This window comes from Balearica regulorum, chromosome 2 (assembly GCF_011004875.1).
Source record: "Balearica regulorum gibbericeps isolate bBalReg1 chromosome 2, bBalReg1.pri, whole genome shotgun sequence".
In the NCBI taxonomy this organism is placed as follows: domain Eukaryota; kingdom Metazoa; phylum Chordata; class Aves; order Gruiformes; family Gruidae; genus Balearica; species Balearica regulorum.
Window position 1 is genome coordinate 5,948,002 of NC_046185.1, and position 26,887 is coordinate 5,974,888.

At 41.9% G+C, this 26,887-nt stretch overlaps 1 protein-coding gene across 1 annotated transcript in view; it reads left to right on the forward strand.

The window, feature by feature from the left end:
• Positions 1 to 26,887, forward strand: part of COL22A1 (collagen type XXII alpha 1 chain) — a 240,357-nt gene that overhangs the window by 167,394 nt on the left and 46,076 nt on the right. Inside the window, exons 25-38 of the mRNA XM_075743260.1 lie at positions 4,687 to 4,740; positions 5,134 to 5,187; positions 6,182 to 6,239; positions 7,652 to 7,701; positions 8,112 to 8,147; positions 11,788 to 11,850; positions 13,061 to 13,114; positions 14,163 to 14,204; positions 16,098 to 16,130; positions 20,564 to 20,617; positions 21,146 to 21,199; positions 22,358 to 22,411; positions 24,848 to 24,901; positions 26,469 to 26,522. Coding sequence (XP_075599375.1) covers positions 4,687 to 4,740; positions 5,134 to 5,187; positions 6,182 to 6,239; positions 7,652 to 7,701; positions 8,112 to 8,147; positions 11,788 to 11,850; positions 13,061 to 13,114; positions 14,163 to 14,204; positions 16,098 to 16,130; positions 20,564 to 20,617; positions 21,146 to 21,199; positions 22,358 to 22,411; positions 24,848 to 24,901; positions 26,469 to 26,522 — 714 coding nt within the window. The remainder of the gene's footprint in view (positions 1 to 4,686; positions 4,741 to 5,133; positions 5,188 to 6,181; positions 6,240 to 7,651; positions 7,702 to 8,111; positions 8,148 to 11,787; positions 11,851 to 13,060; positions 13,115 to 14,162; positions 14,205 to 16,097; positions 16,131 to 20,563; positions 20,618 to 21,145; positions 21,200 to 22,357; positions 22,412 to 24,847; positions 24,902 to 26,468; positions 26,523 to 26,887) is intronic.

The window sequence follows — 26,887 nt, forward strand, 5'->3', positions numbered from 1 at the left end:
CACCTGGTGAAATAACTGGAGACCTCATCCACTTACAAATTATGGCACTATCAATGAAGCTGACCATAGAGCATGCATCATAGGTAAATGCTCAGATCTGTTCGCTCTTAGGCTTTTTGGTTTTCAGTGTCATCAGCACCAGCCTCTTTCTATATCCTCTTATCTTTGTCTTGGTTTGTAAGGCAAGATTTAAGCAAAGAGAGCAATATGGTGCTCTAATGAAGTGTTACTGAAAATAATTCATGGTAGTTGTGGTGGTGGATACTGTAGTGCGTGGGGTGAGAAATGAAGAGCAGATTTGAGGACCTGACCCCAGAACTCACTTAGATGCATCAGATGAGAAATGAAGAGTTGGAGTAGCAAGGGATGTAGTGAGACACATGGGCTGCTCCACAAAACTAGCTGCAGCAGCCTCATTTCTGATGGGAGAGAAGTGGAAATAAAGGGGAGACAGCGCAAAGCCATCAGGAAGGGTCTGTGGGGACTTTCTGAGAGGTGAAATTACAGGGAATAATTGGTTTTGAAGTGTAGACAAGCAGACGCTGGAGGGGAAAGGCTGTCAGCACCATAGTTATGCATTTTGCTATCACTGTGGCAGCAGACAGGATGCTTCTGCATGTCCCGGAGGTTCTTCTCATTCATAAAGCTGGCACACTGCCTAAAATGCCGAGACCACAGTCTTTTTTGACATGGGTTAAGGGCTTATCTAAGCCTTTCTCATAGTGTAAGAGAATCCAGTCATCAGCATGGAATACTTATGCAGAAAATATGTCTGTGCAAGCTTTGCCTCCAGAGACAGATATCTGGAAAAGCCATCAGATTTCAGTTTCCATCTTGGAATGGCATTTGTTCAGCTCTCTCTAAAACATAGCCACCTCTTCTTTCATGGAAAAGAGATTTAGGCCAAGCAATCGACTGATGTCACAGACAAAGGTTTTTGTTCCTTTTCAGAGCTTCCTTAGGGAGCGCAGAACCAAAATCTTAATAGCTCTGCCTTTCCAACCCTGTCTTTCAGCAAGGTACACATTGGAAGAGGAGAGCATCCTTTAGTGGATCCTGGAGGAGAGGCACAGCTGTTCCTCCAATATGGAGAGTCTCAGATTTCCTTCCCAAGAACTGTCCCTGCATTACATTGTCTAAGGATGAAACACAAGCCTGAAAAAATCCACCACCACCTCCAATGTTTTTGAAAGATGTCCCACCCCGTGACACACACACACCACTTTTGGATTTTAATGAACATTTGAAATCTTTTTGTTTCAAAAGAACAGTTTGAAAATACTTTGGTTTAAATATTTTGATAGAAGATCCATGTTTTGCATTTGTTTTCCAAACTGAGTTCGTGTAGTCCTGTTTTAGAATAAAGTTTTCATATATCAGTTTTTGCTTCAGTGTATAGGAAGCACACATCAGAGTCTTTACCAGCCAGAAAAAAAACACTCCATGATTACTTTTTTCTGGATCAGAGTTTTAAAGGGTCAGAAATGGGGACTAGATTTGGGACAGGGACTCAACTCTGTATGATTCATCAAATGATCATTGAAAAAGGTGATCAGTAAATCAGGTATTTTTATCTGGATTCGGTTACAAAAGGGAAGCAAAGAAAACAGATGGTGTGAGATTTTGGGGTTAAGCTTTACAGGCTGTCCTGCTGCTGCTGTTTTATGAGTTTTTTTTAAATCACAAATAAATGCTGTCAGTTTGATCCTTTCTAAATACTTAGAAAGAATAGTCCTTGCTCTGAAGTATACTCAGAAGTCAGGAGAAGGGCTACAATAACAGAAATTTCTATACAAGTGAAATTTATTTGCTCTGGACAGTAGCAAAAGGGAGGGCTCTATAAAGGACATGTATGATGTATTTCTGCAACTTCCATGTGATCGTGCTATTTTATTTCTCTGTGCCCCAGTCACTTGCTGTAGCCCAGGCTGCAGAAAGCAAGAAATCCAGTAGAACAGGAGATGTTCTGGTGTACACAGTCAGCTGGAGCAGGCTGTCAGCATCTTGTGCATCTCCCAGGAGTACTGGTGGTCATTACGTCAAGCTGTTCTTTCTACGGCCATCACAGGGAGGCTTTTATCAGAAGAGCTTTCCATTAGTGTGTGTAACATTTATTGGTGCAACATGTGGTGAAGCTACCTGAGTAAACTAGTCTTGGGCATGATGTCCTGGATGATCGCTCTCACGGAGAGCAATGAAACCGAATTATTAGTGGCAATTTAGGGTAAGGATCAGTGTGCTTCCATTTCAAGACTTATGGTTGCAAAGGTTATTGTGGCCCAGAATATAGAAAGTTTAAGAGAATATTTGGACATTATCTTAGATAGCAAGAATATACTAGGAGAAATAATTGGGATGAGGAGGATGTAGCACCTCATGTTTCAGGGATTCCGCTGGTTGCTTGAGTAAGACTTTGCTTTTTGGGGTGGATTGACCCCCATCTGTACTGTGTAGGGTAACTTGCATCCTATCTGGGGGATTCTTGGGCTGAGACTGGGTCCAGGCTGAGGTTTTTCACCTCTTGGTAGAAGGTTCCTGTTGTAGGGCCACGGAGAATATGTGTTTGATGGTGGGAGGTGGTTCAGTTATTGGCAGAGAGAGAGAGGAAAAAAAAATTAGACTTTTAGGGAGGAGCCAATAGAATTGACAAGGAAAATCTGCAAAGGTAAATTTTGCACTTTCTTTCCTGCACTTGTGCATAGTCTGCTCTGCTGCTGAATCAGTTTGCTGTTGTATTTCTAAAGGTACCTTTGCCTTCTTTCCTGGTATTGTACCCACTCTTCATGGAAGCCCCTTCTTGGAGCCCATACCTTCTGCAGGGCCTTTCAGCAATGCCATGCTTGTAGAGATGGAGTAGGGCCAAGGAGAACTTCCAGGTCCCTGGTATCTGAGGTCACTCTATCCACTTGTGTCTGCAGAGTAGTATTTTCTCGTGTGCTGGGCAAATTTGCGCTGTTGATTCTCTTCTTTGAATGGTGAAGCCTTTTTTAAGTGATGGATGATCTCAACCAGGTGTCTCCTGATGGGACTAGAGCTCCTTAACTGCAGGATCACCCTGCAACAGCAGCTGAACCAACTTCCCCAGAAGCCGATGAAGGGCTACCCAGGAATTATGTCAGCGGCATCAGTACATCCCAAGGCACAACTTTCTGGGGATTTTTTAGTCGTACTCACATTTGAGACACTCTACAAATGCTAATGGTGGTGGTGGGATGACTCCATGTCTGTTCTGAGTTGCAATGAAAGCAGATCATGGGATCCAAGTGCACCCTCAGGTCCCTTTTTTGGTCGCTTTGCCCCATCTATTGGTGAGAGGCTGTCTTCTCTTCTGGCTGAATTTTACAAGTGTATTTATTCTAAAAAGACTGCATATCTGCTACTATCTCTGTCAAACCATGCCACAAATAACTCCTTGTCCTCATGTTTCTACACTGTTTTCTTCTCTTCAGCTACATTTTTCCTTAGATGTGAAATGCTAATATTGATCCATGAATCGTAATGCGTTAATCACAAAAGCTGTGCTTTGTGGTACTGAATGGTGACACAGGTCTAGCAGGGAAAAAGCTGACTGGCCATTTTCCATCTTGTATCAGTTGCTCAGTTTCAGTTCTTTACATAGGGTCTGGGTGGGAGTGGGCTGTTAGTCATTGGGGTTTTTTAAGTACAAACACACCAGAACTCCCCCTATGCTGAAAAATGAAAATGAATGAAATCATTGTGTTAGAAAGACAGAAAGAGACCGCCAGAGTAAAATTTTGACTCAGTCAGATATTAATTTCTCACATCCATCTTCATGTTTCTTGCTTAGGTCCTGATCCAAAAAATACACGGACATATGCTTCATTCTCAGCACAGGAGAAATCCTGTCTTGTCTGTAGTGGAAGCTGGAAGTAACAAACACCTCTCCACCTGTTACGATCCGTCGAGTATAGAAACAAATTTCTCAGCTAGGAAACCAAATTTAACAATTTGCTCAATACACAAAAAATAAATGCCTTGAAAATCGGATGGCTATTGAGAGAATATTTTCCCTAAGAGAAACAGCTGTTGCAGGGAGATGAGTAAGAAAGGCTGTTAGGACATTTCCAACTGAATGTGTGCATTGAAGTATGAGTTTGTGAAGATTTTTCATTATCAACAAGGTTAATGAGCACTAAAATGGTTGTGCATTTATTTTAAAACACTTGATACACTGCATTGTTTCTCCATGCTCTTGGATTCATAGTCTTAACCCACCCCCCCACCCCCCCAAAAAAAAGCCCCTACCACAAGCCTATTCCATTCATTAGTTACTTCAGAGATCTTTTTGCAGAGGCAAATTGTTCACTTTGAAACAACATTAATCAAGATTAAATTAGTCTGGATGCTATAAGGGAACCCACTGGACAAGCTGTGGGTTACCATTGATGGCCTTCAACTCCTCCCTCTCTTGTACTGGAACAGAGGATGGAGCTCACCTTGCAGCAATAGTAATTAGCGGCTTACGTGGGAGTTTCTGTTCTGCACATGAGCATGGTTCCCGGGGAGCTCAGTTTGGCATCTTCCATTTTTTTTGTACAAGTTAAATGAAACAAATCTCAGTGCTTTTGTTGTTTCAAATAGGGCCCCGACTGCACAGGGAAAGACCTGAGGCTTTCAGCCACTCTCAGAGAGTTTAATAAACTAGTTTTTCTTCCTCTCTTACAGGGACCTCCAGGGCCCCCAGGCATTGCTGGACCTCCTGGACCATCTGGAACACCAGTAAGAAAACAGGCTTTTTTATATTTTGCCCTTTTTTTTTTTTTTTTTTTTTTTATATGAAGGAGAGCAAAAATAGCTGGGGAGAAGTTTAGATCATGGGTTTCAGTGGGAACTGAGTCAGGGCCTCCGGCAATGTATATTTTCTCTTGTATTTTCTCACTGAAAAGCCACAGCTGGTCCTAGAGGACAGCTTCTCTGCTGAGCGTTGGAACCACATCAGTGCTACCCGGGGATAAGTCAATGTCTGCAGGACTCCTCATGGCAGAGACCTGACTGCCGTGAAAGAGAAATTTGTGTTTAAATTGAAAGCAGCAACCTCCATTGAGGTAGCTGCGAAGGACAGAAATACTGATTTTTATTTTTTTTTTGGTTTGTTCTGGTCTCATTTTTCAGGGACTGCCAGGAGAAATGGGAGTTTCTGGTAAAACTGGACCACCGGGACCAGCTGTAAGTGCTGAGGAACTGCTTCCCTTGCCTCCATGCTCTCTATGACTTCAGATGATAATTTAATTCTCAAGTCTTTGCTTCATTTCCCACAGCTTGTCTGCACTCAAGGTTTTAATGTGGGCTCCAACACTGTTGCCTTTAATGCAGATGTTAGCCTCAGATGCCTTCTGTGAACAAGAATTTTACCAGATGCAGCTCCACTATTCCTACACATTGGGACCATGATGTTTTCTTTTTATACCTTTCAAAAGTAATTTTGCATTTGGCAAGATATTGTTATTCCAAACCTGGGGTTTCCTGAATCAGGCCAAAGACCTTACAATTAAAATCTCAGATTCAGCAGAGCATAGCAATTTCTGTTGGCTGTTAAGTCAAGAAAGTTTAATTATGAAATACTTTAGTATTAAGAAGTGCCACCAACAGCCTGCAGTGATTGGGGATTGACTGACACTCGGAAAGGGGACAAAACTTTTTCTCACCATTTTAAATGCATTACAGGAATTAATTTTAATTCTTATCTTGCTGAACAATTCTGTCACTACGTGTTGAAAATTTAATTTTAGGAGTCTATGTATTGTATAAGAAATTACCAATATTTAAAAGGAGAAATAGACTTTAAAAAATTTTTATAGCTAGAGATAATAGAGACTTACAGAGAATAATAAGTAAAAATGTAATTTTTAAAGTTATTTAAGAATCCACAGTGCATAAATGCGCTCTACTGTGTTTTGTCTGGAACAACACTGACATCCAGTGGTCATTCACCAAAACTGGGATACTGGAAAGAGGGCTGAGCAGATACATGCATTGTGAGAACTTTTTTTATATTTGGAGTCACAGTAGGGAAAAAGTCAAAACGAAATGCATGAGGTGCTGCTTCTTTTCTTAAACTTCGGTCAGTGGCAAGAGGGATGAACTGAGCATGCTTATGCTGAGCTTGCTGTTAATGATTTAAAGAACAGGTACTTACAGCCTATGATTTTCTCTTGGTTAGGGGTTGCCTGGCAAAGATGGATTCAATGGGCTTCCTGGGCTTCCAGGTCAAAAGGCAAGTGACATCACATACACTGGTATTAAGCTGCTTACCTGGGCAGCTTATCTGGGTGAGCTAGCAAGCGTAAGCGGGAAGGGGGACACATCTCCAGAGCCAAACACCACCTCACCAATCCCATGTCACTGAGCCACCGGTGAAACTCCAGAGCCAAGTCAGCTGCTGTGATTACACTGTACTGAGTCGTTACGAAGATGGAGCTGGTTGTGAGTACAGCAGGGATGAGAGATCCTCTTCCAGTCTTCAACTACTGGCAAACTATTTGGCAAACACAGCTGAGCTTGCAAACAGAGAAGCTTCTGCTGTCACTCAGGAAAGCCAGTGACACTGGCAGGTCAAGGCACGTGTCCAAAGCGCAAAGATGAAGAACAAAAAAGTGTGGCAGGCTCCAAAGATATTCCTTTCTTTCCTCCCTGAAGGTCTGGAAAGAAGAGATGCCATCCACCTAAAGGTTCTGTAGATCTGTGTGGCAAAAAGACGGTTCTTCGTTATTTTCTACTTCTTATGCCCCATTTGAAAGTTTCTACAAATGGCAGATTGGGAAGAGTTGTCTCCTCTGCTGTCTCTTAAATGGGAGAAGGGAGATAGGAGATTTGGAGGTAGACAACACTCCGGTTGAGTTGCCATCACTGTGTCAAAGAAATTGGCCATATTTTGGCTATGAAGGCCATGCTAAGCTTTGGTGATGATGACACTGTATTGAGATAAGGATAACAGCTATTAATCATCTACTGCCTTGGATTTCATCAGCAGTGGTGGTCTTGCTTCTGATACTTAAGCACTATGACTCCTATTCGTTGCAATAGTGCACTACATTTATACTTGCCTCTCCCACTGACTGAGTACCCAGCTCCCATTTATTGATGGATAAAGATTTTGGAGCCTATAACAAATTTCTGAGGCTAAATAAATCTTTGGACCTTATCCACAGCCCTGTGTAGTACCTATCGCACTTCCCACCTGTGTAGTGTTTCAGCTTTTAATCCACTGCAGTCTCTGCTCTCCATGCTGACACCACCCACCTTGAAAGATCAGTTTCAAAATATTTACTTAAAAGGCACAGTGGTCTAGGTCCCAATTCCACAATTATTATTTATTTTTAACAGAAATAATGTAGACTTTCTAACCTCATACAATTTGAAGAAATTGAATAGAGTTTATGTTGTTCAGATAATTCAGTATGGACATCTTTAATGTAACAGTGGTTGAAATATTCCAGTAGGGTGATCAGTGCTAGAGATGTTTTTGCAAACACATGGAAATATAGTCCAGGAAACGTTTCCTCACGTGGCTCCATTTACATCCTCAGACTGATACTTGGGATGTAAGTCACAATATTCCTCACCATTGACTGCAACATGCTGCACTACCAGAGGAGTTTGTATATTAACTTCTTGTGTTCCCTGCAGGGAGAACAAGGGGAAAAGGGTGAGGAAGGCTTTCCTGGAAAAGCTGGCCCTAAGGTAAGGTATTTTATTTCATAGTTTGCTGTAGCCATTAAGTCAATCAAGGCCTGATTTTGGAAGGTCTTATACTGAAGTTAGGAGAGTAAGATTCCTCTAAAGTTGGAGGCATAAGAGGATGAGCAGATGTGGCTCACTGCCTTTCTCGATTCATGGTGTTCCAAAATACCAAACCTTGTTCGATGCTCCTCTCTCAAGTCTACATATGTAGGGAGATCTGACCTGGCCCCTGCGTTGGGTCCCTGTGGTCTGGGTTCCTAAGCCACCAAGAAGGCAATTTCAGTGCCTTATGGGAAGCAGCTAGAAAAACATGGGCCAGGACTATAGGGGATACACTTTACTAATGAGAACGTGTTCTTACAAAAGGGTCAGGTCCTTGAAATGTTAAAGGTTTGCTTTTGTTTTTCCAGGGTGAACCAGGGAGCCGTGGCCAACCTGGTGAGCAGGTGAGCAGGAAAAATAGTCTTAGTAGCAAGGCATACCTGTCAGACCGCAGGCAATAACAAAGCCATTTGCCAATATAAGATCTGTGCATGTCATTTTCATCTGCAATTGAAAATGCAATAGATTAGTGGATGAGACTCATGGTAGGGCAGAATAATGCAAAAATTCCAGAACATAAATATGCTAAATCAAATTATTTATTGAATCCTGAAAGATTCAATCATCTTGTTCCTGGTGGATAAGGAAGAAAAGGAAGGCAGAGTGGCTTAAAAGTGCTTGTTTTCCTTCACGCCTCACATTAACCCAGGGTGCTGGTTCTAGAAGAGGAACTTATTTGTAACTGTGTGATGCAAGGGGTGAGGCTGTCATTTCTAATTTCTAAATGCTTGCTAGGAAGTAACCCCAGATGACTGTTAGAAGTTACACAGTTACCTTAGTCTTTTTGTATTGGGATTTGGGCTTCAGCAGACAACTGCTTAACTCAGTGAAGAACCTGGGAAATGTCCTGGGATTTCCTGAAGCACACAGCTGTCTAGAGCCCAGTCAAGACCATACATGTTAACATTGTCATCCGCATGCTACTTGTCAACTGTAGTATGAAAATCAGTAGAAAGAGAAACCTGTTTAAGACAGAGTCTTGTATCTCTGGCATATGCCTTTGGATTTTGGGGTACAGAGTATACACCAGCAATGGAAGAGTCTCAGAGCCTCAGTCTTCTTTTACTCCTACCAGTCTCAGTCCAGTCTTCTGCTATAAAGATGAAATGGGAGAATGGCCATGACCTCTGCTGCCATGTTGTCTTGGTTAATATAGCAGAACATGCACCATCCATATCACAAACTGGGCTTAGAGGGAGTAAGGGAAGAAGGTGTCCATAAGCAGTCTCATATAGCAGCTGTCCATAAGTTGTGGCAGTTTCTCCATGACCACTAACTTTTAGGAATTGCTAACTATTTATTTCCCCTATTTGTAAGAGTGTCAGGGTGAGACCCTTTGCTGTTATGTGTCTCTTGAAGGAGTAAGGTTCCAAGTCAACTTCACTACAAAGTGAAGTTTATTAGGAGAAGGCACTTAAGTGGATAGCAATCACACCACCCTGAGAGTGGGGACTATTCTGCTTTTATTCCAAAATTCCTTATAATCTGCCTAAGAGGCTCTGGGGAGACATTACAGCAGCCTTGCAGTACCTGAAAGGGCCTACAGGAAAGCTGGAGAGGGACTGTTTACAAAGGCTTGGAGGGACAGGACAAGGGGTAATGGCTTTAAATTAAAATAGGGTAGATTTAGATTAGATATTAGGAAGAAATTCTTCACTATGAGGGTGTTGAGACACTGGAACAGGTTGCCCAGAGAGGTTGTGGATGCCCCCTCCCTGGAAGTGTTCAAGGCCAGGTTGGATGAGGCTTTGGGCAACATGGTCTAGTGGAGGGTGTCCCTGCCCATGACAGGGGGGGTTGGAACTAGATGATCTTTGAGGTGCCTTCCAACCCTAACCATTCTATGATTTCATGAATTCCCAGGAAAACATCCTTACCTGGCGTCCCAAGTAAGGGGAGAAGATCACCATAATGCAGGCCAGCCATTCCTCAGGAGCGCTGCATTGGGCTCTCAGGGAGTGGTTTCTGTACGCTTCCCGTGGGTCCTGTGGTCACCACCCAGCGGTGTCATTTCACTGTTGTCGGGCAAACAAACTGCCGAGCTTGCAGCTGCTGGGCAATCTCAGGACTTGCTGCTGCCAAGCAAACTCGGGCCCAGTGCAAGGAAAAGTCAGACCCCCAACCAAAGTACTGCTGTTTGGTCAGGATCATCTCCCCACACAGGCCTGTTTTGGATTCTAATACCACTTTCCAGAACACTTGCCTTTCTCTCCACAGTGTGGTGTTCTCCACACATTTCATAAATGTTCTCTTTTCTGTCACCTCAATCGTAAATTAAAATATTGAATGGTGCAGAGCCTTAGAGGACTTTACTTCATATATCTTCTGAATTTGACAGGAAACAGCTAATAACAGGTGTGTGAATGTAGTTTCTTCAATCAGTTGTACACCATCCTCCAGACACCCTTCTTCTATGCCGTATTTCTGTAATTTGCTAATGAGAACATTGTGTTGGCCTGTATCAGATGTCTTACTAATGTCAAGATACATCACACAAATGCTTCCTTCTTGTCTGCTTAGTTACCATGTCAAGGGAGAGAACTGGATGGTTTTGACATGATTAGTTTTTAACAAATCCATGTTGGCTGTTTCGTATTATCTTTCTGTCCTTGAACTTATACAAACTCATTGACATTTTGCTTCAGTACCTTTCCAGAGGCCAAAATTACACCATGTTTTGGGTTTTTTTCCTCTAAATTCTCCTTTTTTCTTCTTTAATGTTAGACCCTCTGTTTGTCCTCATGATCTCTGGGATCTCATCATCAGCCAGGATCCTGCAGTGACCCTCTGTCACCAAATGTCACTTTCTTTAGAATTCTCCAGACATCACCCTGATGTTCCTAGTCATACTCCGTCACCAAAGCATCTCGTTCCTCACCTGATTTCTTCTGCAGACTCCTTGCACCTGTATTGTGATAATGTTTTGGCTCTTCCCATACTTCAGAGATACTGTCTTTAAAACAGGGATCACCTTTTCTTTGTTCAGTAGTCATACAGCACCTAGTACATTTGAGTCCTGTCCATGACTGAGAGCCTTTGTGATACTGCACTACAAATGCAGCTAGCAGAATAATTATAAATAGGAAACATGGTTATTTTCAGATGACAAACTGGGTCAACCTGGAGCTAAATTTGAGAATACTTGATACATCTAGAACAAATCACATGACACAGATCATAATTACTCCTATAGCAAGTATTATAAAGCAGAAACTGAAAGGTAAGTTTCAAATAGAAAGAAATCCAAATATACAATAGACCATCCAGAAAAATCTAGATCTCTTCATCAGGCAACATCTGTACCATTCAGATTAATACAGTGCAGTTTTTGAATTTTAGACTATAGCAGATGATTTAAAATGAAAATAAAAGTTACATTTAATGTTTTAAGGTGCTTTTATTTGCTTGCATGGTCCTTCTACAGAGCAGCATGAAGAAAATATGTTCTAAATTCCATGGTGTTGGTTAGTGTAAGGGCAAAAAAAAAAAAAAAAAAAAAAAAAGAGGTCTTAGCTGCTGCTTTAAGTAATGATTTTCCAAGAATAAGAAATTATTTGATAATTATACTAATCCTGTGCTCTCTGCACAAACTACATCTACAATCAATCCCATGAAAAAACTGGAGCAGGTTCTGGCCTACAGCATAGACCATATGTCTCATGATGTCACTAGGTATCAAGAAGAAACCGTCTGCAGTCATTATGAGTTCTGAAAAACCCACAGTCTGGTATCAGACATGCAAAGAGACAGACAGCTAAATCAGGGTTTCATCCTTCCCAGCCTAAGGGCACTGTGGCTAGATTAGCCGACCCTGAGGAGCAGACTTGATGCATTTTTAACTGACATGAGTGAGACAAGAGTTTGGCCCACCATGCTGCCTTTTCATGCTTAATTATATTTGAGAGTAACGGGGTTTATTAAAAGAAACCATGCTTGATGCCTCTTCCTAGATTTAACAGATTCTTTGTCTTACTTCTTTGTCAGGGTGAAGCAGGTCTTCCTGGTCTTCAGGGTTTACCTGGATTGAGAGGAGAAAAAGGAGACCAGGTAAGTGACTTTGAGCCACAGCTTGATTTTTTTTTTTTTTTTTTTGCCATTTGGTGCCAGAAGGACTTATCTCAAGTGTCCCTAGATGATGTTTTCTCTTGGTGTGATTGCTGTGGTGAGCAGCTGATGATTGTCATCCAGCAAGGCCACCAAGTACCCCTTACTAAATTGTAATTTACTGCCTAGTGACTCCTCCTAATTGTAGCGGAGATGCTAATGAACTGTGTCTATCCTAAATGCAGAAGGTTATGACTTGTGAGGCAGTAGAAGAGGTACAGTGGTCTTTAGGCCTTATTTTCAGAAAGATCTGCCTGATTTAAAAACATAAAAAAACATTGATAGCAACAAAAAAAAAATTCACAAATCCACCTTGTCACTGAACCCTGAAGAAGGCTCTGGATGGTTGTATCGTTTTCTGATGGCCTAACTTCTATCCATGTCCTGGTATCTACTGCCTACCCTGACTAGCTCCAGACCTCCAGAGACAATTACATATCGGGAAATAGTTGTATCAGGGCCTGACAGTAAATTTAGCCATTTGAATCAGGTCTGCACTCCTGATAACTGACTACATGCTTGAATGTGAGCAAGAAGGACCTAAAATCAGCTGAGGTCTTACTGTTCAGTTTGCTGTATTATATGTATTGCAGAGCATAAAATATAGAATATATTCTCTCTATATAAAAAAATTATAGAAATGTAGGTCAGATAGCTCCAATTTGAATGCAGGATAAATACAATTTCTGTATGCACTTCCAGGAGTATTTACATCATCCTTGTTAATGATCTCAAGATGATCAGGTTACCTGGGCAAAATAGAGAGGTAGGCACCAGTGAATGGTTGATTCAGAAATCTTTAACATAAACAAAACTAGTAGTATGAATGTCCATTTTGGGTCTGAACTCCTGTTTTGGTGCCTCTCTTGTCCAACCAGAAAAACTCTGGGTTTTATAACTGCATCAGACAGTAACATCTTCTACTTTGAAGTTGATTTAGGATTGTTGCTTTCCTTTCCATGAACTTAATTGCTATTCATTGGCTTTTGAAAATAGTGTGGATTTTATGAAGCCATCTCCAAAATGTTACGTTTTTAATTGCTTGCATCCTGGAGGACAGGTAAGATCAACTAAAAGTGTAAAATATTCTAGTGGGACTGATGCAATCAAATCAAAGCATGCATATTTCCTTCTTTTTTTTCCCTGCTTTTAGGGAGAAAAAGGAAAAGATGGTCTCCCAGGATTGAAAGGCGAAAGAGGAGAAAAGGTGAGACATGAAATGAGCATGCTCCTCCTTAGACAAGAGAGGAAAAGAGGCAAGAGCGCAGAGACAAGTGATGGAGGAGAATATCTGAGGAAGATCAGAAACATTAGAAGTCTGTTAGCTGAGCCGTACCGAGAAGCAGCAAAGTTACATGTGGGACAGAGACAACAATTTATTGCGTAATGCAATAATAATAAGCAGCTGATGAAATCTAAGGACAATTTTTTTAATTCAAGGAAACTTTTATTTGTTTTAAAATTGTCTGATAGAAATGAGTCTGGAATTAAATTCTAAAGAACTTTTCTGTGCCTCCCTGTGAGGTACTAGAACAATAATTTAAGGAATGGTCTGGGCTTCTGCCATCACAATACTTTTAATTTTAGTGAAAATGAGAGAACTAGACAAAGGTGATGTCCACCAAAATTTACATTCAACCACTGCGAACATGAAGATGAAGCACCATCCTTGCAGATGCCTATGGCTCCATAGTGAAAAACTTGCCCTCATTATAGTGGCAATAGCCATCAGGGAGTGAGTACTGCTTTGTTCTTCCTAAGATACTTCAGCCCTCAGTTTACCAGCGACTATGGAGGGCGAGAACTGGATTTAGAAACTTATATTTTTGATGAAACCAGAGGATTTTCTTCCATCCACAAAAGAAGTTCAGCTAAAACATGTTTTTCAATCAAGAATTTTGATCAACTTTAATTTAAAACACAAATTAAACTCCCTATCACTCCTACACTGTATGGGGTAACATTAGAAATTCATTGATCTGTGACATCAGATCAATGCTAAAGTAACAAAGTGAAAGAGACAGCTAAGTGAGAACCCTGTATGCAACAAAGCAAGGACAGCAGAAATTCTGGCCAGAGCAATGGGGTAAATTCCACCCATCAGAGAAGTGCTATGGGATTTTCAGTGTCACTGAGCAGACAGGGTGTCATTGGGTTGAATCTCGTCTGGTAATGTTGCATCTTCTAGCTGATAATTTTGCATTTTATTTCGGTATCTTTTTATATCCTTAATTATATTTTTCTCCTCTCTCTAGGGTGACACGGGTTCCCCTGGACCACCAGGCTTACCTGGAACAGTAAGTAAGATTGTGTTCTCTGCTGTAACAATATTTAAGGCATCATCACTCTTCCTCCACACAGATTCCTCAGAAATGAAGCTTTTCAAATCCCTGCTTCTCTGCAGAAACTTTAGGATCCATTTACTCTGAGATTATCTCCCTTTGCTTCAGAGAAGCAATATCAAGGTGTATTTGGTCTTTTTATTTTTGGGGGAGGTTGTGCCCTCCTCTGGCTCTTTGCAAACAGCATTTTTGTATGCCCTTGCCTTGTGGTAGCACTTAAATTGAATTTGTGATTTGTTTAGCAGCTGTGGGAGCTGTCTGAAGAAGGTCAGGGCTGAAAACAGGGACTGTGTTCATACAGATTTTCCGGGGTGAGCTAGATTTTTCCAACTGAGACCTCAGGATAAAACTGACTCTGAACGGATACCAGTGAACAACAGCTTGTCTTCCTGGGGAACAATTCACCTTCTTCCAGGAAGAACAGAGGGTTCCACTTCTCATTGACATGAACTTACGGGGTGGAGGATTCAGCTTCAGCAATGCTGTAACCTTCCAGAGCTTCCGTCACGTACAGTGCCATGCTGGGCTGTAAGCCCAGAAAGACCTTCTTATCCCAGAGTTCATTCTGGGTTCAGCACTGGATCCAGTGCACAAACCAGTCATACCTGATTGCATGCACCTTTTCTGCTAATAATAATTTAAAAAAAAGACCAAGAAAACATCAATTTATTGTTTTAAAAATGAGCCTGCAAAATTACTTTTGGGAACATGAGCAAAATTACAATTAAGTTCACTATAGGCAATTAAACCAACATCCACTGATGTAAATACATGAACCTCACAGTTCCCTCCAGCAAAATTTGAGTAAGCAATCATCTGGAGTAAGCACTAGGAACAGACCTGTCATTGCAACAAGAGGGCTGATCCCAGTCACAGATCCTCCAAAAAGGGGCAGATAGCCACGTCTCAGCTTTGCTCACCACCACTAGTTACAGCTGCCACAGTCATATTACGGAGAGAATTTGGATTAATGTCTGTTGGTGAAAATCAAGTGCCTACAGACCTTCATGCAGCAATGGAGGAGGTGTTATAATTTATACCCTGCCATTAGTTGGGCCTCGTTAGTCACTGCCAAAGGGTACTTCATGGTACGATGTAGGAAGATTCCCTGAGTATCACACAAGAATGACCCAATCACAACACCAAGGATAAATCTTAATCAAGGTGGAGAAGGCAGCTTACAAACACAGTACAACATGGCTAGATATAGAGAAGATATGCCTGACTGCTCAGGCTTCCTGTGTTTGTAGGGAGAAATTATTTCTAGTTCAGCTGTAAAAGTAGGTGAAGATTTCGACATATCCTTATTTCATCAAGGACTAAAGTTTTCTTCCTAATTTTATCAATTTTGATAAAAGATACTGCTTCTCTCAACAAAACTTGATCCTTCTTTTGTAGCTTGTCCTTCAGGATAACTATGTAATGCCTAAGATAACCATGTTGAGATGCATATGCCTTGTACATGGTACAAAGCAGAGGGAGAACACACCAAGCACAGCCATGGTGTTGGGAAATTTAATAATCATGAAAATGTATCCAAGTGGAAAAGTGGGCTGGAGATTGCTAACAGTAAACTTGCTAACAAGGTTAAAGATTGTTTAGTTTTTCGTAGCAGTGGGACATAAATCATGTTTTTGAGTTTATGTTCATATTTCAAATACTCTAGGAAATGTCTGATATTTGTGGGCTTTTTTCCAAACAGCCAGATGTTACAACGAGTTGCTCATTTATAAACTTACTGATGGATATATGGGATGTGTAATCTGTAATGACAAGGAGAATACATAAGTTACTGTATTTCAAGGAAAATAGGCAATGCTTCTTTTAACACTCTTGTTTCTCTTCCAGACAGCCTTCTTCACACCACACCCTAGGATTCCTGTAAGTAACATCTCTAATTAACATGGCCTCTAGCTTATTACCTCTTGTATCTGATAGACACATGGCACCTTAGTGTTTTCCATGTTATCTAAATGCTTTCAGTAAAGAGCTCGGCTTGAGTCTGGTTCTGGGCAACTTCACCATTGTAACCAGCCATGATGAGAACCCCATGGCTGTCCTGGTTACAGCAGCATCCAAGCCAGCTGTGCCAAGACACAGCTGTATGCTGTCCCAGCCTCTTAAATGAAGAGTGCTTGTAGCACATAGTGATAAATATCTGCCATTATAAAGGATCACACTATTGGTATGTGAATACGGCATGTGTTAATAGCAGAGGTAGGCTGTAAGAGTGCCATTAGAAAAGAAAGTGCATATGCCAGGTTCTTCAGAGGCTGAGGAAGAAAATAGGAATGTGAGATAGTACTGGAAATAGAGACAGGATTTCTTTGGTTCACTTTTCCCCTTGTGGTTTGGTAATATATATATGACATGGTTTAACCCAGCTGGCAACTAAGCACCACACAGCCGCTCACTCACTCCCCCCGCAGAGGGATGGGGGAGAGAATTGGAAGAGTAAAGTGAGAAAATTTGTGGGTTGAGATTAAGACAGTTCAATAGGTAAAGCAAAAGCCGTGCATGCAAAACAAGGAATTCATTCCCCACTTCCCATCGCAGGCAGGTGTTCACACATCTCCAGGAAAGCAGGGCTCCGTCACATGTAACAGTGACTTGGGAAGACAAACGCCGTCACTCCAAACATCCCCCCTCCTTCTTCCTCTCCCAGCTTTATATGCTGGGCATGACATCATATGGTATGGAATATCCCTTTGGTCAGTTGGGGTCAGCTGTCCCAGCTGTGTCCCCTCCCAACTCCTTGTGCACCCCCAGCCTGCTCGGTGGTGGGGTGGGGTGAGGAGCAGAAAAGGCCTTGACTCTGTGTAAGCACTGCTCAGCAGTAACTAAAACATCTCTGTACTATCAATCAACACTGTTTTCAGCACAAACCCAAAACATCACCTCATACTAGCTAATATGAAGAAAATTAACTCTATCCCAACCAAAACCAGCACAATATACTAAGGAAATATGCAGAACAGTGACATCTTATGTGGTTTGTGTCATGCTACAATCACAGGAGGAGTTATCTCTTTTTGCTTTGAGCACATTACTCTTGTAAATGAGCTGCAAGACAGTAAAGAATAAAAGGTTTCAAGTGTGTCAGCAGGTCAAGTCACTGGGATTTCTCCATGTGCAAGATGAATGTGGTGATACTGTAACACAGAGCTGCACATAGTGTTACAAGCTTTGGAAGGAGAAGGGGAGGTAAGGATAGTTACCTTTGATTTATAGCTTTACAAATTAAGGTGTCAGAATGTGGTGATAAGCCTCAGGAGAGAGTCAGGGGTTATTTTATAGAGGCTGCAGGACCAGCAGAGTGCTGAAAGTTGTCACGTACTCTCCAACACACAATACTTGGCATTGCTTTCCATTGAGTATGTGGTGCATAGTACCAGGGAGCGACTTGCACAGGTGGAGACAGGAAACACAGCCTGGATAGAAAGCAGCAGCACCATTACTCTATGTACTTATTAGTGTCATGGTTTAACCCCAGCTGGTAACTAAGCACCACACAGCTGCTGCTCACCCCTCTCCCTCCAAGGGGATGGGGAGGAGAATGGAAAAAAAAACCTCATGGCTTAAGATAAAGACAGTTTAATAGGATAACAAAGGAAGATAATAACAACAACAACAATATACAAGGGATGCACAAATACAATTGCTCGCCACTTGCAGAAAAAGACAAAACCTGATGCCTAGTCTGTTTCCAAGGTAGCTTCCCCAGTTATACCCGGAGCACGACGTTCCCTGGCAGGGAATATCCCTCTGGCCAGCCTGGATCAGCTGTCCTGGCTGTGCTCTCCCAGCTCCTTGTGCACCCAGCAGGGCGTGGGAAGCTGATAAGTCCTTGACTTAGTGTAAACACAACAACTACCTAGCAACAACTAAAACCATCAGCGTGTTATCAACATTATTCTCACACTAAAACACAGCACTATACCAGCTACTAGACAGAAAATTAATTCTATCTCAGCAGAAACCAGGACAATTAGTTAAAATCAATTTCATTTTAAACACACCTTAGTAATTGTCAGAAAATCTCTGACCAAGTGAGTCTGAGCTCCCATTTACCCACCACCGCAGCTCTGTTGTGTCCTTTGGGTGCAGTCTGTGCTCTGAGCTCTGCAGAAACTTGCTGATGTAGCAGGGCAATGAGAGGGGGGAGTGTGTTGGTTTCTTCCACCGGGTGCAGGGAACTTTTAATGTTTATTTAGGCCAGTGACTTAAATCTTTAAATATTTCTTGGAGATGGGGGTGTGTGAGAACCACAGTGGTGGACAGGTATGATGGCTGGAAAGAGGCAAAAGCAGTAAAACAGGAGATGGCTCCTCACTTTGCTTTATACCTCCCACTGCAGCTGGGCACAGCTGAGCCCTTACTGTGTTTGCTGTCCTTTACATGGCACAGAAATGACTAACGCCTTAATTGAGACTACAGGAGGACACCGCAGGTCAGGGAAGCTGTAAGCACTGATCTGGCTCAGGTTGGTAGCAGCTGTTAGCTGTCACCACATCATTTCTGCTCATTGAGCTGTAGGAAGGAAGTGGGTGGCAGTGGATTAAGTCCAGCTGCCGGGGGCAGAGGTCTCCACAATGTGCAGGACTAGCAGACAGTGTTAACAGTCTCAGCAGACAGTCGTGGGTTTGGCAAATTTAGAAGGACTCGCTAGCAGATTTGCTGGCAGGTTGGGTTAAGAAGTACTGCCTCTACCCATGTTTGTGGCTGTGTGAGTACATTAGACTGGAATTTTTCCGATTTTGCATTAACATGCAAGTCAAGTATCAAGGAAAAAGTGGGAGAAAGGAGAATATTAAAAAACCTTTCTCTCTTTACCTGTTGAGTTCTTCCTTCTCTTTGCAGTCTTGTTTTCCCTGGTAAACTGTGCCCTTATTCCCACTTAGTAGCACCATCCCTGCCTGCAAGTTTATTGCTGTACGTCTGTGCTTTGTCACTTCGCTCTCTCAAAAGGGTTTCAGAGCTCGAAACGTCATAATGCAAAACAATTTCCAGGCACAACCATACAGCTTTGTTGATTAGGACCCTTTGGTTGAACTGCTGTAGGTGGTCCCATTGTCTTTCTGAAGGCCACTAGATGGCATAAGGGACTGTCTTGTTAATGGTTGATCTAACGGGGTGCTACTTGTAGAGTAAAATTCCTGCTATTTATCATGGATGGTAATATTTATTCATAATGCATAATAAATGCAGACATAAGTAATATTTATGCAACTACATTTATTTTGTCTGTTAGAGAATCATTTGCAAATGGACTTTGAATTCCCAGGTGTTGCAGAAATGATTGGCAAATAGCTGATGTGAATAAAATTCAGACTGATTTGTCTTGGGCTCTGCATTTTGACTGATTACTATTCCTTGCATGTGTGTGTAGCTTAAATCACTGATGTTCTTACTCTTCCTTGATTGCATAATTGAAACACCTTGTATGATAAATAATGAATAAGTAATGATTGCTGTTGCCTGAATACATGAGTTCACATAAATATACAAATGTGAGTATTCATGTAGTGCCTGTTTTATTCCAGCTAGTTCCACAATCGCGTGCTGTTCCTTTTCAATTTATGAAAAGCAGAAATATGTACTTATTGATTATTGTTCTAGAACTCAGAACAAAGCTGATGAACTTCTGTGTGAAAGCATCTTCAATTTACTGTAAGGAGGAAGAACAGGAATAAATTAATCCTATTAGTCAACGATGGTGGTGCATAAAATAACGTACTGACATTGCAGGAGGGAGGGGAAGTTACACGAATGCATGGAGATGTTAACAGAACTAGAGATTGGGATAAGCTGCACATCTCTGGAAGTGCTCAAGACGAGACCCTGAACACCCCTCTCTTACAGATGGAGCAGGGAATTGTCTGTACGTGGGATAATCTCCCCAACTGTAGGATGACATTAGGCTTGTGGTCCTACAGAGAGGCAGTGCAGTGGCGCTGGCACTTTTGCTCTTGGTCATATCAGCTGGCCTTTTAATACGTTGAAGCTGAATTGATCAAATTTTGGAATGGTAAATTCTTTAACTACTATTTTCTCTGAGGGAAAACTACTCTCTTTAAATTGAACATTTTTGCAACTAGTATCATAACAGTCCCCGAAGTCTAGACAAAGATCTCCAAATCTTAGTGTGTGATATGGTAGTTTTGATTCATTGTCCTCAAAATCCTTTGAGGAAGCCACTCTATGTCAGAAATGGATAACTGATTGAAAGAGCCCTCTTACCAAACAGGACTAGTGTGATTTACACCCATGGAAATAGCTTTTATTTCTCTCTTTGTCTTATTCTTTTATATCAGGGTGAACCTGGACCAAAAGGGGAGAAAGGAGATCGAGGAACGAGCGGTGAACCTGTAAGCACAGCCAAGTGTTTCTTCAGTTGGTTTTGAGCTTTAGCAAGGAGAGGACATGAGACCTGCCTCTTTTGGAGGGAGAGGGGGGATATGCTCCTTCCATAGTTGGGATGCTTCTCTCATCAGAAATGGCCACAGTGGTGCTTGGCTTCGTACTGGCTGTACAGGAAGCCAGATGACTACATGAAACTGGGCACCTAATTTATAGCTCTGGGCCTTAGTGGCTGAGAAGAGGACTGTGGGGTTTGCTAAACAGAGCTTGGCTGACAGTAAGGTTGTGCAGGATTTATTAAAGGCTTTTGAAGTGACATGGCCCAGCTAAATTGTGCGTTTGGCTACTCTATTTATATTCTGCCTTGCTCTTGTTTTGGATGGAGGCCTCAACAGAGACAGTCTTGTGCAGTCACAGCCTCTGTAAAAAACACCCTTTCCTCTCTCAGTGGGATGAAGGTGAAACATCTCCTTTTGCTCAGGAGAAGAAATGAGAAGTTTCCTTCAGCTCCCTCACATCTCCCTCTGTTTTTGCAGGGATTACCTGGGGTCCCAGGTGAACAGGGTGTCCCAGGACCTGCAGGACTACAGGTAAGAGGGCCCAGCCTTGAAGAAAATCTTTGACATGACCAGAGAGGGATGCTTTCAAAGTCTATATTACTGTGAATAAGTCTTCCCCTATACACCAATAGCCCATTTCTCCTTCCTCATTATTGTAAGTTCAGGGACTTCTGCAGAGGTTTTTACTTATACTGGGCATCAGGACAACATGAAAAGAATCGAAGCAGAAACATGGCATCTCTGCAGCATGATCAATATTGTCTGAAAGACTTCTTCCAACTTCAGAATCCTTCAACAGGGCATCTTGTATTGATGCCACTGAGTCACAGGTCTCACAGATAAGTTACTGCAGTACATTGGCAAAACATTGCAGAGCATTCAGATTCAACTCCAGCCCATTTGATCCTGAATGCATTATGGCTCATGTAAAATGGTTTTATAGTCTCAATTATCTTCTGAAAATTTCTTGGCTTATGCATATTATCGCCAGTCATCACTGAGGTGTGTTTTCATGTCAACATGGGAGGATGTTCACTCTGTCATTATCTGTGCAGTGCCCAAGCTATATAGTCAGCTATTACTTGGGCATCAACAGCTTAAACAGGTTAACGGCAGTCTTAGGATTATGAAAAAAACTCAGTAATACCATGCAACTGCTAACTAACATCTGCTAAATGGGGGACTGTTCAGTAAGTAGACTCTGTCCTGCCAAAATCCTGAAGAAGGGGCTACATAGTATGTAGGACTGGGACAAACCCTCTGCACTATCATCTATTTTCACCATTTCTAAATGACTCTTGTTTGCATTTGAGAACTGCAGGCAAAACTTTCTCTGTGCAGGGAGACCATCAGAGTTGAACTGGAAATGGAAGTAGCTGGTAGGCCTGAGGATAGGAAGGAGTTTCACCCAGATGGATGTCTGCAAGTTTCAGCATCCTGTGCTGAGAAACAGCCTCTGAGCTGATCAGTCATTAGTAATTCTTCTTATGTCTCAGGGTTTTATTTTTATATTTCATTTTCTCACTGCACAGAGAACTGGGAGCCATTTCCTCAGCCGTTAAACTCCTCTGTGAATTGATTAACGAAAACCATTGCCTAGTACACGTTCAGGCGTCTTGAAATCTTTTTGTCTGGCAGGCGGTCCTGTCCCATCTCTAATCAGCTGGTATCTCTCTTCTTTCCACACAGGGCACAAAGGGGCAGAAAGGAGCCCAAGGTGAAGCCGGAGCTCCTGGAGAGACTGTGAGTAACTGCTTCCCTTGCAGCATTTTTCCCTGATAGCAACACACCTGAAGGGACTCTGAAGTCGATGCCTCGCAGATTCTCAGTCCCAGGCTGCTAGGACGCAGGGCACATCCTAAGCTGCAGCTGGAAAAGTCACTGCTTGTGGGCAAACAGGCACAGCTGCACCAAACAGATCAATGTCCCAATCAAGCCAGCTCTGAATTGTGCATCTTTTGTTGGCCAAATCTCTCCCTCTCTAACAAAATGCCCTCTTTTCTGGGTGAGGTGCCGGCAGAGCTTGTTACTGCACTGCGATATCAGCCAAGCCCGGGCAGCCAGCTGGTGCAGGGAGCTCACTTCTCAGCAGCAGCCTGAATTAGGTTTTGATCGCAGTTGGTTTTAGGCTTCTTAGTCAGTTCTGCTTTCTTTAATACAGGCTCATCACCAGAGGAATCCTCACATACCACTTTCTGAGGCTTGTGTTGTAGGGAGCGCTGCTATTGTCTGACTGTGTGCTAAAGAACAGCAAAGGATTCAAGTCCCGTTTTATTATTGTGAGCGTATATAAGCCCTTTGAGTCTGAATAAAAGGCCACATACTTTCTTTGCAAACAGAGAAGGAAGACTGAAGAACTATTTGAAATAATGATTAAGGGAGAGGATGTTTGTGTCTGAGAGAGGGAAGGAATAGGAAATCCAAGCATCCTAGAGCACTGAAATTTCTTCTTCCACCTTTGTGTTCCTGGTTTTCCTTCTTGGGCTTGTGCTTAGGTGTTGTCTCTAGCAGTGCTTTGACTCTAAACTCTGAGCTGCCTGTCCCCAGCTCTCTTTCACTCTTGGTTGAAGGATTTCTTAATCTTTTGGGGGAGAGAGAAAAAAAAAAAAAAAGGCAAACCCCATCTCCCTTCCACCGAGCCTGTCCATTGGTTTTATTTCTTTGTATAACCTGGTGGCTCAGAGGATGTTAACGATATGGAAATGCAGGTATATGCAGGCACCATATTTTTTGCCATCCTCTCACAGACTGCCACTGCTCCAAAAGTTTTATTGGCTCGTAGACCAGAGACTGTAAATAACACAGAAATGAGAAAACCTTTAATTCTCTTCTAGTGATCCAATGGCAACAGATAGACATTCACTTTGTGAAGAGCTGTGCTGGAAGATTTTCATCATCTCCCAACTGCTTGACTGTCCTTCTGCAAGCTGTTACTGCCCAGCCCTTCTAATAGAAGGGATTCTCTGTACTCTGCTCCAAGTCAGACAGATTATTTCAGTATGATGAAGATGATTTTAGATAGTCTGTCTGGTTTAGCCCTAAATGGATTAGGTATGCTAATAGAAATCCTTTTCCTTGCAAAGGTGGCCCTGTGCAGAGTGACAAGCAACTGTAGAGGTAGCAACTTCAACCTGATATGGTCAGGTATAGAAGGAAATGTCTAAATGTAGCCTGGTAACCCCCAAAAATAGAATCATAGAATGGTTTGGGTTGGAAGGCACCTCAAAGATCATCTAGTTCCAACCTCCCTGCGATGGGCAGGGACACCCTCCACTAGACCACGTTGCCCAAAGCCCCATCCAACCTGGCCTTGAACACTTCCAGGGACGGGGCATCCACAACCTCTCTGGGCAACCTGTTCCAGTGCCTCACCACCCTCACAGTAAAGAATTTTTTCCTAGTATCTAAGTCTACCCTCCTTCAGCTTAAGGCCACAAGCAAGCCCAGAGGAGGCCACAAAGATGATTAGAGGGCTGGAGCACCTATGAAGACAAACTGAGAGAGTTGGGGTTGTTCAGCCTGGAGAAGAGAAGGCTCCGGGGACACCTTATAGCAGCCTTTCAGTACCTGAAGGGCCCTACAAGAAAACTGGAGAGGGAAACATACCTCTCCATAGGGACATAAATCCCCCAATATATGTCCCCTCATGCCCCACATGAATTTTTTGGTATACAGATGGGCTTTCCCACACTAAAAAGCTTTCACGTGCAGGCAGAAAAGACCTGCAATTCAGAACTATAACACTCTGAAGGGTTTGAGCTGTTCATCTATTTAGTGCAAATGAATGTTTTCAGGTTTTGTTCCCCAGAGTAGAGAAAGGTAGAATTGTCAACAAAGCATATTTGGTTGACCTAGATTTTTATTTTAATGATAAATCAACATACTTTCCTCTGTTCTTTTGATGTTTCAGGCCCAGACTTTTTTTCCTGTATCTCAGCTGGATTTAGGATTTATTTTGATGGAGGGTGATTTTAAGCTCCCAGAGAGAGTCTTCATCCATTTTGTATTGTTTCCTGCTTCTTTACACTACAAAGTGTTTCACAAAAATGCTATTTTTTGCTTTGTGCTTGTACAACACCTTGTCTGACATGAACTCTGATCTCACTTGGAACATCTTGTTCCTGTGGTGGTACAAGTTGTGAATTATATATGCACACACACTTCATTTTCTTAAAACAGGGTGTGCCTGGCCCAGCAGGGCCCCCAGGTCCAAGAGGCTTGCCAGGAAATGTGGTATGTATGCACCAGCGTATTTGTTTTCCCATCTGTGCCCTGATTTCTTTAGTTAATATGTTTAGTTTTCCCTTCCTCAGGTTCAAAAGGCTGTGTTTCATTACAGTTTCTTTATGGTTGACTTGAAAGATCTGGAGGCACCTGGGAATGGTGTATCTATGAAACACATTCTCATATTCATTTGTAGCAAGAGGGAGGCATGGAGCTGCTTCATTTCTCATCAAATTGTCAAAAGCAATTTTTGAGGCCAGCTCTTCAAGAGAAAAAATGCAAATTTTTTTTGTGTCTCTGGTTTTGTTTCCTTTGCCTCATTTTAATTTGTCCTTTCCTTTTGAAAACACAATTTCTTGGTATAAAAATTGCATGGTGAACTCCTCTATTTGTATTATGAGAACATGCAAGTATTTGATCCTACAGTCAGAGCCTTGAAATCAACACGGTGTCCTCCTTACCTCAGTAGATGTTCATCACCATTAAGTTGTGCATGATAGAGATTTTCATGTTTGCAAATAAATCTTTGGACTAACTCTACTCCCTGCTCCACCAGTGTAATTTTCTGTCTAGTGCCTGGAGTTTCTCTGGGTTTACACCAAAGTAAGTGAAAAACAACAGTTAGAGCCCATGTTATAATGGATTCAGACACAGTGGTTTAGCACAGAGGCCACTTTAAGGCAGAGTGCATTACCTGGGCAATCCAAGAAATCTTAAATTGCCTTTCTACTAATTGTTATGATACATTAGATTTAATTGTACTAACGTAGTGATTTAATTTCAAACTGAAAGATGATACCGAAAATGAAGACCTTTTCCAAGTTCATATTCCTTTAAGCAAACTTCTATACCAGTAATGCCAATATATTGCCTATAAAAGCTAATATACTTGGAAATAATTTTTGCTGGTGCAGAAAGGAAAATAATTATTGCATCCATCCTGTGAGGAGGTCAATCCAATCTTACTGGTGCCAACAAATAATTTCACATCTTAAAATGGAGTACCAGTCACTCATTTTGGTGAGTTAGGAAGCTACAGTATTTAATTGGGAGCTCTAAATCATCTCTATTTTGACAGGGAATCATTTGAGATCTGCCAAGACATGAAAAGGATTGAAAACTGAAATAGAGAGTAAAATGAGCATAGCTATGTTTTCCAATGTATAGCTTTGGAGAGCAGCAGCCATAAAAACTTAATATTGTGACTTTGGCTTTTCTGATACAGAGGTGATGACTGGGGGTTTGTTGGTAATGGATTAGGAACTGCTGAGGATTTCACAGAATGAAAAAAAATGGTTGTTGGTAGAAAGTGCACAAATCTGAGATTAGTTCAATTTCTGCTTTTGCTGTTCAGCTTTTTTTTTTTATATTGAAAAAAAAAAGCCCTCCTTTAAGCACTTGGTACACATCTCTTCTGTGGTGTTCTCTGGATTAAAGGTTGTCTGTACTTGGAAATGTAAAACTGATACTAATCCTTGAGATAGATTGTACTGAACCCACAGGTCTATCCATTTGCTTTAGCATCAAGTACTGCCTAAAAAGAAAGTTTTAAGCTTTAAAGTTCTTTTCTCTTCAGGGTGTGCCTGGAGACCCTGGACTACCGGGAAAGGAGGGAGCAAAGGGGGAAAAGGTGAGTTTATTCTTTCGTGCATTTGTTTCTTTTCTTTTTTGGCATTTTAAGTACCCTGGGACACAAGCAGTCTGAACTGGAAAATGATTTCATAGGTTTGTGGATGTTAAGTCACATGGGTGCATTAGATCATCTGTCTGACCTCCTCCATTGCACATGCTATAAGGTTTTCACCCTGTTGCAGCTTTATAATTTCCCTAATAAAACCGCTGAGATACAACTGGATACAGTGAAGTCACTGCTACGCATTTATGCCACGATGATGTTCTACTGTCCTCACTGCCTGATGACAGCGGGCTTGTGGTGTTTTAAGTACCTCCTGTTCGGCACTGTAAATCCAAAGCTGGAAAAACCCCCTGTCTTTC